General features: G+C 37.7%; 1 protein-coding gene across 3 annotated transcripts in view; it reads left to right on the top strand.

The window, feature by feature from the left end:
• tnksa (tankyrase, TRF1-interacting ankyrin-related ADP-ribose polymerase a) overlaps positions 1 to 18,824 on the top strand; it is a 149,295-nt gene that overhangs the window by 83,833 nt on the left and 46,638 nt on the right. For all 3 annotated transcript variants that reach the window (XM_057818164.1, XM_057818163.1, XM_057818165.1), the window contains 6 exons: positions 11,901 to 11,995; positions 14,219 to 14,285; positions 15,270 to 15,456; positions 16,458 to 16,579; positions 16,654 to 16,745; positions 16,881 to 16,959. In XM_057818164.1, the coding sequence (XP_057674147.1) occupies positions 11,901 to 11,995; positions 14,219 to 14,285; positions 15,270 to 15,456; positions 16,458 to 16,579; positions 16,654 to 16,745; positions 16,881 to 16,959 (642 nt within the window). The remainder of the gene's footprint in view (positions 1 to 11,900; positions 11,996 to 14,218; positions 14,286 to 15,269; positions 15,457 to 16,457; positions 16,580 to 16,653; positions 16,746 to 16,880; positions 16,960 to 18,824) is intronic.

Below are 18,824 nucleotides of genomic sequence, written 5' to 3'. Positions count from 1 at the left end.
TATAGAGTAACTTTTGTACACCAACCAACATCGCACATACATGGAAATATACGTTAGCAAATTTGCTAATTAGCTAGGCGCCCGGCGCTAACTGTTCATTTCTCAAAAACAACAACAATAAAGGCTAAACAGTACAAGAGGGTTTGTGTACTCACCTCTTATAGACGCTAACGGGACTTAGCAACGCACTCAGGACATTATTCAGTTAACATGACTTGAAACTACTGTTGGACAACTGAAAGGCAAGGAGCAGTGAACTCTCTTCCCCTCTTACTCAAAAAAATATCTAGCACACAGAAGAGGACTTAAAGCGAGACCACCCTGAGCATGCCTGTCTCATACACAAATTTATTTTCGAGTCTTTTGCACAGGAGTAAATCTCTCACTCAGTAACTTCCGCTGCCGCCATCGTCACCTTGTGCGTCCCTTAAGGTGTGCGGGCGGCAGACGTGTCTTGAATTTTGTTCCGCTAGCAGGGGCTGTTATTAAGTTATTAGGGAAAGCCATCATTTTTTAACATTTATGAATCGTAATTAAATTGTCACGTGTTAAATCTCGATGAGTCTAATAACTGATGTATTGGCACACCGCCAAATATTTGTGCAGTTGGATTAGTGTGGCTCCCAGTCAACATTATGTTGATATTTGAATGTTTTGTTGTACAATGGAACATCAAGTGTTAATTCTAATTATCCGACCGTCCAAGGCAAAAACCGCCAGGCTGCCATAACCATTTTGCTGCTAGAAGTATTGAAAAAAAAATGTCTGTTGTCTGCACTGACAACCTGAGCTGTGGAAGATTTGTCAAAGTGTGTGTATTGGATTACGTTGTAAAACTGCACTGTCCACTACTGTATGGCATGAATACTACAACGTATTCACGCCGACTTGCGGAATCGTTCGAACCGAGATCGAAATCGAGCTCTGCTCATGTGCATGCAAATCTGTAACGGAGCATTTTCTGTTGATTCGTTCGGAACGTCTCTGTGTAAATGGCACGTTAGAATGCTGATAGCAACCTCAAGCAGTCAGAAGGGTCGTTAAACTTAATGAATATCAAATTGATTCCATAACAGCCCCAATGAGTCGATAATTACAACTGTTTTTGAACTCTTCATAATGCTCATCTACAGCCTGCCAGCATTATACTGTAGCGATGTTGTAACTGTAATTCCTTTGGAAAGCCTCAGGTATTGGTAGTTTAATGGTGCACTACTGCACCGATACCCAGCATGATATTGGTCCAGTCCAGTTCTAAAATGACCCTGTGCATTATTTCTATTGCTCTCTAAACTGCTCAGACTAAAAGCAGCCATGCATAGTTGATGGAATATATTTATACAGCAGGGCAATTTTACCCTTGTCATGGTGTTTAGCGTAAAATGAAGGGCTTGTAGGGGATTACTTTACTCTGCATACATGAATTATGGAGGGAATCTTCCCAAAAGTCTATAGAAATCGTTGTTCAGTGAAGATGTCACTTGTCATTCTTAACCCCCATACAGTGTTTGCAGCTAGCTCTGTACATAAGGCATTTTCAGGTGGCTCCTCCACCCCAATAATTTGATCTCAAGTGGAGTAGTATATTTTTGGCTTATTAAGTTTTTCCTTTTTAGAGTTAGTACGGATACATTTTGAAAGCATTCATACTATGGATTATTATCTTGTTGCAAATCAAATCTGAACTCAAATGATATCAGGAACTTTCACATAACAGTGGATTTATATACAGTACTCCATGTGCCTTTTATCAAACAATTCATTATCTGGGAATCAATTTTAAATTTACAAAATACGGAATAGACACATATCTTTTTACAACCTGGCCAAAAATGGTACATACAATATAATACCTGCCTGTAAACACATTGATGTATTTTGTTTTGTTTCCATTTGTTAGCGCATCTGCTCTTTAATAATGCAGTCATGCTTAGTGGCATTGGGACAAACTTATACCACCAGCTTCTGCTGAAAATTCACATTCAATACGGTATTTTAATTGTTTTTATTGTTTGTTTGTTTTTTTTTGTTTTTTCTTAAATGATCTTATATATGTAAAGATTAATTTAAACTAGTGCTGTCAAATTTATCGCATTAACAGGCGGTAATTAATTTTTTAAAATTAATCACGTTAAAATATTTGACGCATTTCACGCATGCACGGAATGACCCGCTCATGCATTGCCTCAAACAGATTACAATGACGCCGTTTTTTGCACATTGAGAGATAAGAGGCAGAGAAAGGCAGACACAGGCGTTCATTTGACCGCGCCGTTTATTGGCATAAGCTTTGGCAACTCCTTCACAACAAATATAAGTATCATTTAGTGAAAGCACAACAAAGATAATATTCCTATCTCTCAAAAAAAAAAAAAAATCAATGTTCACAAAAAGAAAAGCTGGCATTCCCAATCAAAATAGCTATGCAAAATACACATAAAACTTTGGTCAAACTCTATTCAAACATTTCGTTTAGCTCAACAAATACACTGGATGGCAATATTTAGTCACAATATGCAAACTATCAGAGGTCTCGTACGTTGAGCTACAGCGTCAGTCGAGGGACAAAACACTCATTGGCTTGATTTCTAAGTAATTTAAAACTCGCCATTGACACCTTGTGGTGTATTTCAGTCACTACCTCACGTAATTAAAGACACTATGGAAGAACGGCTGTCACGTCACCGCTCAGCGACGTCAACAATGGCGAGCTGCTAGTTTAATTTTTGATTGAAAATTTTACAAATTTTATTAAAACGAAAACATTAAGAGGGGTTTTAATTCAAAATTACTATAACTTGTACTCACATTTATCATTTAAGAACTACAAGTCAAATATAATGTAATAAATATAAACAAATATCTTAAAGCCATCTTGTGGATTTGTTGTTATAATAAACAAATACAGTACTTATGTACAGCCAACAATAATTTACAGAAAAATGTGGCATATTTTAGAGATGGTTTGAATTGCAATAACTTACGATTCATTCATTTTTAAGCTGTGATTAACTTGATTAAAAATGTTTGTCGTTTGACAGCCCCTAATTTAAACACAGTTTATTCCGCATTAAATGTAAATGCATATCATATACTTGTAAAAGAAGTGAAACAATTTACAACCTGATTTCACATTGAAGTTTTTAGCCATTATAAAATAATAATCAAATGTGTTGGAGGCTCCTGAGTCCTGGCTTCAAGTCTTGTTACATTTATACAATGCAGAGCATTAGTGAACCAGAAATGCGTTTTGGAAGCTCCTGTGTAAAGACTATTTCTGTCCTATTTTTGTCCTCTGTTATATATTTCTTTTCGTTTCCCAAAAAGTTATATCTGTATTGTGATATTGTACCAACAATGTGTATTAGTGTACGTAAGTGATTGAAGGCTCCTAAGTGAGGATATTGTTAACAAAGGTGATTAGAAAACAGGATGAGGTTCTCTTGAATTTACACATGTATTCATATTGCTTCCTCTGTAAACATGCTTTTTAACTGTTTTCAGACATAAACATTCTCATTAATCGTATTTGTATTGTTAAATTTTCCTCCTATAAGACGTCTTACTAGCAAACTGCTTGCAGATGACATTTATGTTTTAGTGAATACATTTCTTGTTTGAAATATCCCTTGGGAATTGAGGATCTTTAGCTGTGTCATAAAGCGCAAGATTGACTGACAGGCATGTTGATAAAGAAAGAAAAAATATGAGTTTAAAGACTTGTTTAATGAGCATTTAAAAGCGCTAATATTCCAGAGAGCAATATGACGACAGACTGTGTTCTTTTCTTTTTTTGTAATGTAAAAGCACTTTGCAAGTCAATCATTGAGGGGAGAAGGATTTGGGGAAAAAAGGCTTTCATTGAAGATGGGAGTAAGATAATGGGTTGCCACAGCAATCCACATGCCAATCATTTGAGACATTTTGGTTGGGGAAAAAGCTCTGTTTGGTTGAAGTTGGTGTTTTTGCAAAATAGCTTTGATATTTAACATGCATAAGTACTTCAATACTGAGACTGAAACAATACTCCTAAAACATCAGTACAAGCATCGAAATTTTAGCTGAACTTTAAACCTAAAATTTTTCCTCTTTTTTTTTTTTTTTTTTTTTAAATTATGACTATTTAGATACGGTGTATCATTTCTGTGCCCAGGGTACTGTGAAACTTACTTGAGAAACATTGTTCGAACATACAATATAGGGAGATGTGGTCTTTTCTTTTGCAAGATTTTGCAAGATTTCCTATCTTGGGAAGGGCGACAAGAACTGGTTCTTTTACAGCAGCGTTCGTAACTGGTCGCCATCTTGGTAGGGCGACTGGCAGTTAGAAATTCGATCTGGAAGAGTACATATTGCTCAGCATCGGTGCGTTATTTCTTAAATCGCTGATACTGAAGACTGGGTTTCAGTGACGTACCAGGACCATTTTGGTGCAACAGTATTGAAGACTAAACGATGAAGTGTTTTAGTTTGGATGTCTTTTTGGCATCACACCTCAGTCACATTTGTATGCAAAAACCATATGGTCCCAGTGATTGTTCACCATCCAAGATAAATCACATTGTTTTCTCGGATTTGCTGACAGCTAGCAGTCATTGTTGTCATGGGAACCTCTTGAGAGATGCATTCAGTAGAGCGAATGATAAGGGAGAGGAGAAACAATGCAGTGGCACAACAAAGCGGGAAGTAACACTGTAGTGTAATAGTTTATCCTTAATATTTTTGATAGGTGACAGGCACTCTTTTGGAGTTTGTGTACTTCCTTTTCAATGCTTGTGAGTCACTACAATGGCAGGTTTGATATACTCAGTGGGAGTACAAATGGACAAAATGGCAGAATAAGAAATTTGCGTTTGCAACCTGACTGAAACTTAAAGGAATCATTGAATGGATTTAACATTAGCATTTATGTTAAAGGTATATACTGTATGTGAAACAATCATGTCATAAACTTTGTATACAGTGGTATGAAAATGTATCTGAACCATTTGGAATTTCTTACATTTCTGCATAAAATCACTATCAAATGTGATTTGATCTTTTTCAAAATCACACAGATAAAAATCCAGTGTCTGCTTTAACTAAAACCACTCAAACATTTATAGGTTTTTAGGATTGGATAGCATGCAAAAAAATGACAGAAGGGGGGAAAAATAAGTAAGTGAACCCTCTGCCTAAGGAGACTTAAAGAGAAATTGAAACCATTTTTTACCAAACAATTTAAGTCAGTTGTGTGCTCAATCACTGATGAGTGGTTTAAAGCTGCCCTCCCCACTTTAAAACACACACCTTGTAAGAAATGTCTTGATGAGAAGCATTGTCTGATGTGCATCATGGCTCTGTCTGAAGACCTGCGATCAAAGGTTGTTGATTTGTATGGTGCTGGGTAGGCCTGTCGCGATAACAAATTTTAGTGTGCGATAATTATTCTCATAAATTATTGCGATATGCGATATTATTGCCCCCCCCCCAATTTTTTAAACCAATTTACAATAACACAGTACGAATACAGTATATATTAATAGATGAAGTACACCCATTTAAACGTGATATTTACTCTTAAATTCAAATCTACTTTTTAAGAAATCACAACTAAAAACAATAGACCATACCTCTTAAGTAAAAAACAACAATATTTATACCGCACAGAAACACAGAATAAATAAAATGTGTTTAAAAAAAAAAAAAGTGCACTTAACAACTTCAGCATTTAGAAAAAATTTTCCCGTCATAGCTTCTGCAATGGTGTTCCATAGGGATGCAATGATACAGTTAAGTCATGGTTCGGTACGAATTTTGATACGAGGGACATGATTTTCGATCCGATTCAATACATTTAATGCTCTGTAAAAAAACAAAAAACAATTGTATTTTTTGTTTTTTTTTTTGCTAACGAGCAAAAATTAAATTGCCATCATATAAACATGCATTTTAGTGCATAATATTTATGTGCTTACTTCTTACTGATATGAAAAAAATTTGCATAAAAGTGCTGAGAACAATCTTTACTGTTTGTAAAGTGAGGCAGGGCACACCGTTGATTGCTACAGCTCTCTTAGTAGCTAGGTTTACTACATGAGCAAGACATCCTATTTATGGTCCGAATCCATTTGCGTCACGTACTGAATTAACAATACTTGCAACATTATTTATAGGCACTGGTATGGATTGATTTGGCCTTCTTAATCTCATGTGACAAATGACAGTTTAGAATTCATCGATGTAGTATATGGACTACATGTCCCATAATCACTCTGGGCTCACGTAGCCAATGGCATGGGAAGTAGCACATCTAGTTTGCCATTTCATGATATCTAGTGTGTGCGCGCATTAAAAAAGTTAGCAAGCGCCGCTGAAGTCACGTCTGCTCATTACTACACAACACCAGCATATGAGGGCTTTCATATACAGGACGAGTTTGAAGCACAGCGCTCTTACCGGTAATTTCATTCAGCTGTTCTTTGTCAAAGTGAGGTTATTCGTAGCAGCCAAGTCGGTAACAATGTTTTGGCGGACTTAATTGTAAATATCCAGCGTTGTGCCGAAAAATAGCCGCCCCGCGTGACATGTCACTCCTGACGGGAGCGCCCGCACGTCAACAACACCGGTGTTCTGCCAAAATATCTACATCGGCGAAACGTCCTACATTAGTCGAATTTGAGACCTAAAGTACTACCGTGCGCTCTAAACTTGTTTTGTTTAGATGCATACAGGAATAATGTACTAAAACAATGCCTGCAGAAAATACTTAAATGTAGTTATATCAAATAAGGACGGTTTAAACACGCTACGTGACTAATGTGGTCAACTGCTTCAAAGCTAACACAAAAAAACACAATGGTTAAAAGTATGAGAGGGTAATACATGCAAAAAGTATCTTTGAGGCTGTGAAAAGGTTCTAAATAACTAAATAAAAACAAAAATAGTGAGTAATCGCCGCCTCTAACAGATGTGCGCATGCGTGTGAATGCATGCGCAAGCGCCCTGAGCATTGTGTAGACGTTTCGCCGCGTAGTAAGGAATGGCCGAACACCGGCGCGCCATAGATGGTCCACAGTCACTCCGGAGCACTGACGCGGCCGGTATACGTTGAACAATAGGATATAATGGGAACAATTGGCTCTGGCGCTAGTTTTTGGCGGACCTGGAACGAAGATGCATTTTGCGCAGTTGGTAACGAACTTTTAACAGCACGTCTGCCGCACGCGCACACACACGTGCACGCGAGGCGATAAATCGCAGCGGAAAAGTTATCGCCTCCATTTTTATATATCGCGCGATAAATGGAATTATTGCATATTGCGACAGGCTTAGTGCTGGGAAAGGATACTAAACCATCTCTAAAAGTCTGGATGTTCATCAATCGACAAAGAGAGAGAGTTTGGCACTGTTGCTTCTCTCCCAAGGAGTGGGCATCCACCAAGGATGACGCCAAGAGTTCAGCGCAGAATACTCAGAGAGGTAAAAAAAGAACAACAGAGTGTCTGCTAAAGACTTGCAGAAATCCCTGGCACAGTCCAATATCTCTGTGCATACTTCAACTATATGGAAAACTACGGCCAAGGATGGTGTTCATGGTAGGACTCCACGGAGAAAGCCACTGCTGTCTAAAAAAAACAAACATTGTTGCTCATTTAATGTTCGCAAAAAGGCACTTGGACACTCCACAGAAGTTTTGTCAAAATATTTTGTGGACTGATGAAACCAAAGTTGAATTGTTTGGGAGTAACACACAACGTCCTGTGTGGAGGAGAAATGGAACAGCTCACCAAGATTAACACCTCATCCCCACTGTGAAGCATGGTGGAGGAGGAAGCATCATGATTTGGGGCTGTTATGCTGCCTCAGGTCCTGGACAACTTGGAATCATTAATGAAATAATGAATTCAAAAGTTTATCAGGATGTTTTCAGGAAAACCTGAGGCCGTCTGTCAGACAGTTGAAGCTAAAAAGAGGATGGATGCTGCAACAAGACAAAACATATAAGTAAATCAACTTCAGAACTGTTTCAGAAGAACAAAATACACGTTCTGGAGTGGCTAAGTCAAAGTCCAGACTTGTACCCCACTGAGATGCTGTAGCATGACCTAAAGACAGCAATTCATGCCAGACATCCCAGGAATCTGACTGAACTACAGCAGTTTTGTAGAGAAGAATGGGCCAAGATTAGTCTTGATCGATGTGCCAGACTGATCTGCAGCTACAGGAAGCGTCTGGTTGAAGTTATTGCTGCCAAAGGGGGGCCCACAAAATATTAAAATGTGATGGTTCACTTACTTATTGCCCCCCCCTTTTGTCATTGTTAGTGTACTATCCTCATTAAAATATGAAAAACTATAAATGTTTGTGGTTTTAGTTAAAGCAGACACTGTTTTTCCATCTGTGTGATTTTGACAAAGATCAGATCACATTTGATGGTAAGGAGCATTTCTCATTGATTTCCATTGAACAAAATGTGTTTTAAAAAAAAATACTATCATATACAGTAAGAACCAGATGCATTGTGGCGCACTGAAAGAATAGATCAGCCTGAAGGACAAAGTACAGACTTTTTGGACCTCTCAGCTGACATTGCCTCATTGAGAGTGTGCGACTGACAGAGCTTATTTTAATGATTCTGTGGCCGATTGTCACCAAAATCCATGTGCACACTTGAAGAAGAGTGTTTTGATGACTAGTTTTCGGATGTTATAAGCAATGCAGGTGACGTCCGGCTGGCTGTAGCGCGACTGAGCAGGTGTTTACTTCCTCATTTATCAGTTCTCTGATTGTGAACGCATGAAGATGGTTACTGTTGAAAAATGGTCTCGAGTTAAATTGGTGTAACAAAAGATATAAACATTGATTTTGGTGACAATCGCAATTTCCGACATTATAAGCAACATCAATTAAAATGTTCTCCAATGTGGGCTTTTTAGAGACGATTTATTTCATTTAATAAATAAATTACCGGTAATAAGGTGTTGTTTGTGAAAAATGGACAATCTTGGCCAGTGGGTTCCTTTAAGCGTTTGCATCGCTTCCCCTGCTGCCTCTATTTCCCTCATGCACTTGACTTCTTCCTCTCCTGACTCTTTGCACGAAAGCTTTTAGATGATTAAAAACAACAAAGTAGCGGGGTTTTATTGCCTTGTTCACTTGGAGTCACACAATTCATGTATATTTGAAATGTCTAAGGTCTACTATTGTAGAGATTCAATATTCCATTTAGGGTACTATAATTTTGTTCATTTCATTCATATACATTGTAGCCTTTCAATGTGTTACACAGCATGCGCATAACGCAAGCAACAGCAGCAGCAGAAGCAGTAAATGTCATCCCTTCAGATAGACATTCAGATAGCTTTCAAAACTAATTTAGATTCAAGCCTGTTCTCTCGTATCATCTGTTATCCAGATTTTCCCAGCATATTTTATTTTCTGTCCACGTGTTCACAAATCCCACTCTGGACGTTAACATGTGTTATCGCAAGATGAAAGCACATTATGTGGTCTCATCATGCAAAGGAATTGTGTTAACAGCTAGGGAAGACCTTAACCTTGCCAGCTGCTTTTGTGTGGTGGCAGAAATATTATGTTCATATCCACTAGCCACACATAGTCACAATCTGCCTTAAAATTCACCTTTTTCTTTCATTGAATAACCACTACGATCACAAGTAACAGACTGTCACAACGGAGAAAATATTAAATGAGTTTAAGGCGGATTGTCTACGTTTTAATACACATCCATAATCTCTCCACAAGATTGACGGGTTTAAGCGACTCACTCTGACATTGCCATGATGCTTCACTACATGCATGTTGCTGGGAGCTTGCGCCGAAAGATGTACTCACTCAGAATCTGATTAAATCTTTACACCCGTTTGTACATGCTTAGTGTACCAATAAGCACACGGGCAGAAAGGCGTGCATGCAGTGACACTGCATTTACAATGAGGATGATGACTAACATGTCCTGCTCCATCCAAAAGCTGCTGTCACATCTTGTACATAAAGGCCTTGCTCAGCTCTGCCTCTCAGCCTGTGATCTATAAACATGATGCATGTTTGAAGATTTTTTTCTAAATATTGGTCAACAAAACACTAAGCCAACAAGAATTAAAACCTTGTTCCAACAAAGAAAAATGCTGACTTTGTGTTGTTGTATTTCTCCATTGAGTGCCCTGTAAAATAAGTAACACTGGGTATGTTTACATGGACATACACTGTATCACAAAAGTGAGTACACCCTTTGCATTTCTGCAGATATTTAAGTATATCTTTTCAGGGTCAACACTGACAAAATGACACTTTGACACAATGAAAAGTCGTCTGTGTGCAGCTTATATAATAGAGTTAATTGATTTTCCCCTAAAAATAACTGAAAATATAGCCATTAATATCTAAAACTACGTACATTCCTAAATGTCCAAATTGAGTACTGCTTGTCATTTTCCCTCCAAAATGTCATGTGACTCGTTACAGGAGTGCTGTCAGCATTGCTGCAGAGATTGAAGAGGTGGGGGGTCAGCATGTTGGTGCTCAGACCATACGCCGCACTGTACATCAAATTGGTGTGCATGGCTGTCACCCCAGGAGGAAGCCTCTTGTGAAGATGGTACACAAGAAAGCCCGCCAGTCTCATCAGACCATAGGACATGGTTCCAGTAATCCATGTGCTATGTTGACATGTCTTGAGCAAACTGTTTGCGGGCATTCTTGTGTACTGTCTTCAGAGTAATTTAGCTTTAACATTTAGCAGCATCAAACTACGCACGTCAAAATAATTTGTTCCGACTGATGTTCTAATGCATTAACACGCAAAACCTAATCAGATCAATATTTTTAGTGTCCATGAATATAATGCATCCGATCATACTTTTAATCCGAGCGCTCATTGGATTGAAGAAATTTTGTCCATATAAATTTACCACTGTTTAGTGAAAACTGTCAACTAGGGCTGCAGCTATCGATTATTTTAGTAGTCGATTAATCGATGAACTAATTAGTTCGAATAATCGAGTAATCTGAAAAGGAACATGAAAAATTAAAATACCTGAGCTGAGCCTCAAACGGTATTAAAAATAAATAAATGAGGATCTATGTACAACAGAAGAATAATTGTCTAACTTACATGGCAAAAGTCCGCTAGCTTAAATGCTTTAAAAGGCTAACGTGTTTTTTTCCAATGCTCTTAACTAATGGTTCAGACTCATATTCCCACAAAAAAACGGCTAAAGATACATATAAACTAAATTACGAATGCATTGAAAAATTTAGCTTACGTTGGTCTTAACAGGGAGCAGTCGGGTTCAGCCATGTGAAATGAGGCAGACCAGAGGGCAATGTATCCACCCTAATCAATAAACTAAATGTAAATACTTTCAAAATAAAACATTACAACGCCACTTTAATTTAACGAATACTCGAGGCAACAAAATTTAATTCGAATATTTTTTTTCTAATCGAATACTCGAGTTAATCGATTAATCGTTGCAGCACGACTGTCAGCTAATTTATATATTTTTTTAAACTCAGTCTTGCTAAAAAAGTCTCAAAGGCAGAGAAAAAGCAAGCATGCCCACATTTTAACCTTAAATGCTTGCTGAACTTGCTTTGGGTGAAGAATAGCATTGTTTGACAACAATGCGCTGCTAACTGAAGCGTCTCATCTCAATGCCATCTTAAGCATTTATTACTGCAGCTTTACATCACTTTTATGGCGGAAGTCTATTCTTTATCACTGCAGTCTGGTTCAGGCATGGAACAATAACTTCCTGACTGCAGTTTTGATATTAGGAACACCTGACAAAATGATGCTTCCGTAATCGGGCTCAGCAATTCAGTCTTATTTATGTCCTTGTATATCTCCAACTCCCTCCTCCCGCTCACCTTGCCCTCTCTTTGTGTCTCACCAGTCCACTCCGCTCCACCTGGCAGCGGGATACAACAGGGTGAGGATAGTTCAGCTGTTACTACAGCACGGAGCAGACGTTCATGCCAAGGACAAGGGGTAGGTGAAAGTGTATACGAGTCCAACAAAGTGATTGGATTAATTTTAGTGCTGTCAAATTTATTGAGTTAACGGGTGGTAATTAACTTTTTTAATTAATCATGTTAAAATATTTGACTAATTTAACGCATGCGCGGAATGACCCGCTCATGCATTGCCTAAAACAAATTACAATGACGTCGTTTTTATGCACATTGAGAGGTAAGGACTGAGAAATGCGAGTGGACACAGACGTAAGGCATAAGCTTTGGCAACTCTTTCGCAACAAACATACCGTAATTTCCCGGCTATAAGGCGCACTCATGTATAATGCGCACCCCAAATTTACTTGTAAAATCTAGGGAAAATTATTGTACCCGTTTATAACGCGCACCCTAATTTTAGCACCAATAAATAGAAGAATACAAGAAAACAGAGCTCGTGTACAGATACAGAAATGTTATTTTACTGACTGGTGAAACACAGCACAAGCATAGCACATTGGTAGTTCAAACATTACCATAAACTGACAATATTTACGGTAATAATATGATTTGACAACTTCTCCAACTTACCAGAATCTAGGAGAAAACAAAACAGATGTGACTTTTCTGCTGGCTAGGCTGCTGTATAACTTGCTCGTTTTATCATGATGAATATATGTTTCTTCCACAATATGATACTGTAAAATGAAAGTGAGAACGTAAGTCGGAAATCCGTGAGAGCTCATCGCTGTCGAGACGACAGTAACAATAGGAACTATTGTTATTTGGGTTTGAGTTTCCCAAGGGACAGATATGGTTGACGGACACAGGAAGTCTGTGTGCTTACGTTTGTCATGGTCCGAGTTGCGGAGCTGCAATAAACGTTGACTCAAATGAGTTCAAGAAACTAAATTCTATGCTTTATGAAGAGTGAAAAAAGCAGAATTTAACACAGACGAAATCATTCGGCCGATTAGAGTGAAGTATTACCAAAACAAAATGGTGACGTCACGTACCGTAATGGTCGGCAACGGGTCGCCACCTACGTTTCTTCAACACAACGTGGCCGTGTCCAAAAAAAAAAAAAATCGTTTATATATATATATATATATTTCTGTCTCCATCCATGTACCCGTTTATAATGCGCACCATGATTTTACAAGTTGATTTTGGGGAAAAAAAGTCTGCGTTATATTCGGGAAATTACTGTAACTATTGTGGCGAGCGACGTGGAGAAGTAACACAGTAGATGATCTTTTTCTGAACACGCTTAATTGAACACAACGCAGAACATATACCATTTGCAGCCACCACTGATAGTCATGGTTGCCCAACTTCCCATTATGCAATTGGGCGGAACAGTTCAGTAGCTACAGTATCATTTAGTTAAAGCACAACAAAAATAATATTCCTATCTCTGAAAAAAATGTTCACAAAAAGAAAACCGCTCAATGCAAAGAGAACTGGCATTCCCAATCAAAATAGCTATGCAAAATACACATAAAACTTACTCAGACTGTGGTCGAACTCTATTCAAACATTTCGTTTAGCCCAACAAATACACTAGATGGCAATATTTTCCTTGTGGTGTATTTCAATCACTACCTTATGTAATTAAAGACACTGTGGAAGAAGGGCAGGGAGCCCATGTGACGTCCCGGTCGGCGACGTCAACGATGGCGAGCTATTAGTTTATTTTTTTGATTGAAAATTTTACAAATTTTATTAAAACGAAAAAGTTAAGAAGGGTTTTAAAATTACAATAACTTTTACTCACATTTATCTTTTAAGAACTACAAGTCTTTCTATCTATCTGTGGATCCCTTTAACAGAAAGAATGTTAATAATGTTAATGCCATCTTGTGGATTTATTGTTATAATAAACAAATACAGTACTTATGTACAGTGTGTTGAATGTATATATCTGTCTTGTGTCTTTCCATTCCAACCATAATTTACAGAAAAATATGGCATATTTTAGAGATGGTTTGAATTGCGATTAATTACGATTAATTAATTTTTAAGCTGTGATTAACTCGATTAAAAAATGTAATCGTTTGACAGCCCTAATTAATTTAGTACATTAAAATTAAACAAATACAAAATTTGTTGTTCATTGTGTAACTCGCCTTACTGTTACAGGTCTGTTAGATTTGTGGGCCACACATGACACTTATCATGTAGTGTTTGCACACTATGCAATAGGTTATAGAACATGATATTTTATAGAGAGACTACACTGTTGTTTTCTGTGTTTCAGTGGTCTGGTGCCGCTCCATAATGCTTGCTCCTATGGACACTATGAGGTTACTGAGCTACTTTTGAAGGTAAGGTGAAATTGTATGCAAGCAACTACCGTAATTTTCGCACTATAAGGTGCACCTGATTATAAGCCGCCACCCACCAAATTTGACACAAGAACTACATCTGTTCATAGATAAGCCGGACTGGACTATAAGCCGCAGCTGTCCTCACTGTATTATGGGATATTCACACCATAAGATATTAATCGGTAACACTTTATTTGACAGCTGCATCATACAACTGTTATAAGACCAAATGAATCACCACGAAACCTTGAACCAATTGGCTGCAAAGCTTCATTGCTTCGAGATGCTTCATTTAGCCATTAAAGCTCCCTTGGGGGTGATAGTCAACCTCTGCTACCACCTGCTGTCAACACTGTTGTTGTCCAACATGCCTCCTACCATGCATTGCAGCGCTACAGATGTCAATAGCAATCAAAATTCATGTTCTGTGCTATTTTTTTCTTCAGTTAGTGTTCTAGTTGTTTGATTAATCGCTAGTTATGGAATTTGGTAATACTTTATTGGACAGGGGCACCATAAGACTGTCATTAGACAATCATAATTATGACAGGACACTGTCATGAACATTAATGAATGCTTATAACAGATGTCATTTAGTGTTATCCGGCAAATGATCTCACTTTTGGATGGACTTAAAAGATCCAAGCTGGACATAAATGGGTTAGTGACATAATTTGCCGGATGACACTTAGTGACATCTGTCATAAGAATTCAGTAATGCCCATGATAGTGTCATGTTATTATTATGACGGTCTTATGACAGTCTTATGACACAACTGTCAAATAAAGCGTTACATATGAACCCAAATAAATCAATAAATAAGTTGCACTGGACAATAAGCCGCAGGATTCAAAATTAAAGAAAAAAGTAGCATCTTATAGTCCAAAAATTACGGTATTGTTGGGATGGTCTAAAAGCCGTAGTGATTTAGATGAACAAAAAGTCTAATGCCCGGATGTCACATTCTTGTTTTCTCGCAGCACGGTGCCTGCGTGAATGCCATGGACCTGTGGCAGTTCACTCCGCTGCATGAGGCAGCATCCAAAAACCGCATAGAGGTTTGCTCGCTACTATTGAGCCATGGTGCTGATCCCACTCTGCTTAATTGCCACAGCAAGAGTTCTGTGGACATGGCGCCAACCCCTGAACTCAAGGAGAGACTCTCATGTGAGTGTGTGGCTTTCATGTACACTGTACTGTACCAAGTGCTTGGAAGGAGCACTGCGTCAGTGCTAGCCCTTTTAGATTATTGTGCATGAGCATAGAGACACTTGGAAATCTACAGGGTTCCCGCGGGGTTTTAAAATTCTTAAATTTACTAATATTATGCTACATTGTGTAAAATTCTAAAAACTTTAGTGATATTGTAGGTGATAGTTTTTTTCTGTGGTTGGTCGGGAATTTATTTATTTATTTATTTATTTAAAGGTATTGATATGTATATGGTTTACATTTGTTTTTTTGTTTTTTTTGTTTTTTTTATATTTAGGAGTCCAATCCATTTTCACTTTTTTTGTTTTGTTTTGTTTTAAATGGTTTACATTTAGGTTCTTTAAGAGTTTAAGACATTAAATACTTTTCTCAGTGGTCTTAACAGGTCTTCAATTCTAGTTAATGAAACCCTGAATGTAAATACTATGTACTTTTTTTTTTTTTTTTTTTTTCATTTTTTTACCGCATTAGTAATTGAAACATCTTTTTTTTCTTTTAAAAATGCAATCAGTTACACCTCTGCTGATAGTAGCTAATTGGTGCAATTGCAATGCACTCAATCAATCAACATTTTTTGCACATTAATTAGATACTCCAAAAGTAAAATTGTAATACTTAAGCTTAACAATAGGTTCTTTATGTTTTGGGTCCTCTGAGATGGCTACTTGTTTCCATTATTTTTGTTGTTTCTTATTGCACATAACATTGAAGTCCTTTTGTGAAACCCTACAAGATAATTACAGCCCAAAAATATAGTTTTTTTTTTTTTTTTTTTTTTAATCCAATTTCGTCACGCCAAATGTTCTGTTATGTTGTGCTGTGCTGTTTTGTAACTGTCCACAGACTGCATTGCAAGAACTCAAGCGTTGCTTGGAGTTGAACCCCACCCACCCTAGTTTTTTTTTCCTATTTCTGCTGACACTTTGACATTTTCTTCTGTTTATGTGTGTGCGCAGATGAATTTAAGGGCCATTCACTGCTTCAAGCCGCGCGGGAAGCTGACATGGCCAAGGCAAAGAGGAGCCTGGCACTGGAAATCATCAACTTCAAACACCCTCACACACACGAGACGGCTCTGGTAAGACACGCAACGATTGCACTGCATGCGCTGATCTTGCAGGGATGCTCATGTGCGTGGGGGTGTTTTTTTAGCATTGTGCTGTAGCATCGCCACACCCCAAGAGGAAACAGGTGACAGAGTTGTTACTGAGAAAGGGAGCTAACGTCAATGAAAAGAATAAAGAGTAAGTGCTCCACAAACTCAATCACCCTTGATTTGTGTAAAGCACGTAATATCTCCTTCTACATCATTTTGTATATGGTTCTTGCTCTGACAACATCAATAAATCAATTTTGCACATTTCACTTTTGTCTTGTAGTTTCATGACACCTCTCCATGTGGCTGCAGAGCGCGCTCATAATGACATTATGGAGGTGCTACAGAAACACGGCGCCAAGGTACATTTTCGTTCACGGGTCTGTTCGTTTAATTACACTTTTATTTTGTTTACTTGCACCATTTATAGAGCTGTGAAGCCTCTCTGATTTGTGCCAATATGACAGCATGTAAAATGAATTGTTTTAGGGCACACATTTAACTCTTTGACTGCCAATGACGACGCTCAACACCCAAGTGATTTTGACCAGGAGGGTGGCAGCTGCCGTCAATGGCACTGAAATATGAGCCTTGACTGTCAGTTCTCCGTCTAAATGAATTGGATGTCTTTCAATGACATTGTCTGTAAGGGAATTAAAAACTATGAAATAATTTTAAAAAAATGTAATGGTCATCATCAACGTTATTGTTATTAATTACAGTAGATTTCTGGTTTTATTCACTATAATTCGATACATTTTGTTTTAAAATTATATTAATGCAATATTGTATTTATTCATAAATTGTCCTATATGCATGTGTGATACATCATTGAAAAGGTTAAAATCTCAATTTTCTGGGTGAAGAAAAATTTTGAACAGGGGGGCATTTCAATTCTTTTTTTTTTTTTCTTTTTCTTTTTTTAAACCCATAAACCCTAACTCGAGGTGAGAGAGCATGATTAAAGACACCATGATTTTAACGAGATGTTATCGCGTACTTACCTTGTTTCGATCCAAAACTCCGTGTAGCATGTCTCATCGAGTGTCAGGACACAACTGTGAATGCCCACAGCCGAACCTTTTGGGGATTGTATGGTTGAAACACGGTAATATAATAAGGGTCGCAATGCAGAAATCTCAGAGATCAAGGAGTGGTCGAGATTTTCTTTTTCAAATATTTACCCTTTTACACATTTTTTTTTTCTTTGTTTGGATCAATTATTTATCATCTAAAATATCGGGTAAAATGCAACAGTAACAAAAAAATACAATTAAGAGATAGTTGTAAGGTAGATATCCGTGACCTACAGCGGGGCAAATAAGTATTTAGTTAACCACTAATTGTGCAAGTTCTCCCACTTGAAAATATTAGAAAGGCTTGTAATTGTCAACATGGGTAAACCTCAACAGACAGAATGTGAAAAAAAAAAAAAAAACAGAAAATCACATTGTTTGATTTTTAAAGAATTTATTTGCAAATCATGGTGGAAAATAAGTATTAGTTCAATACCAAAAGTTCATATCAGTACTTTGTTATGTAACCTTTGTTGGCAATAACGGAGGCCAAACATTTTCTGTAACTCTTCACAAGCTTTTCACACACTGTTGCTGGTATTTTGGCCCATTCCTCCATGCAGATCTCCTCCAGAGCAGTGATGTTTTGGGGCTGTCGTTGGGCAACACGAACTTTCAACTCCCTCCACAGATTTTCTAAGGGGTTGAGATCTCGAGACTGGCTAGGTCACTCCAGGACCTTGAAATGCTTCTTACGAAGCCACTCCTTTGTTGCCCTGGCTGTATGTTTGGGACTGAGGTTGTGGACAGGTGTCTTTTATACCGATAATGAGTTAAAACAGGTGCCATTAATACAGGTAACGAGTGGATCCTCGTTAGACCTCGTTAGACCGTTAGAAGAAGTTAGACCTCTTTGACAGCCAGAAATCTTGCTTGTTTGTAGGTGACCAAATACTTATTTTTCACTCTAATTTGGAAATAAATTCTTTAAAAATCAAACAATATGATTTTCAGTTGTTTTTTTTTTCTACATTCTGTCTCTCATGGTTGAGGTTTACCCATGTTGGCAATTACAGGCCTCTCTAATATTTTCAAGTAGGAGAACTTGCATAATTGGTGGTTGACTAAATACTTATTTGCCCTACTGTATAACGTCCCGTGGCCCCATTAGTCATCCCATTGCATGCTGGTTAATGGAGTTCTAAAACCAC

This window comes from Corythoichthys intestinalis, chromosome 17 (assembly GCF_030265065.1).
Source record: "Corythoichthys intestinalis isolate RoL2023-P3 chromosome 17, ASM3026506v1, whole genome shotgun sequence".
Lineage (NCBI taxonomy): Eukaryota > Metazoa > Chordata > Actinopteri > Syngnathiformes > Syngnathidae > Corythoichthys > Corythoichthys intestinalis.
Note: the sequence above shows the minus strand (reverse complement) of the source record. Positions and strands in the feature narration are given on the sequence as shown.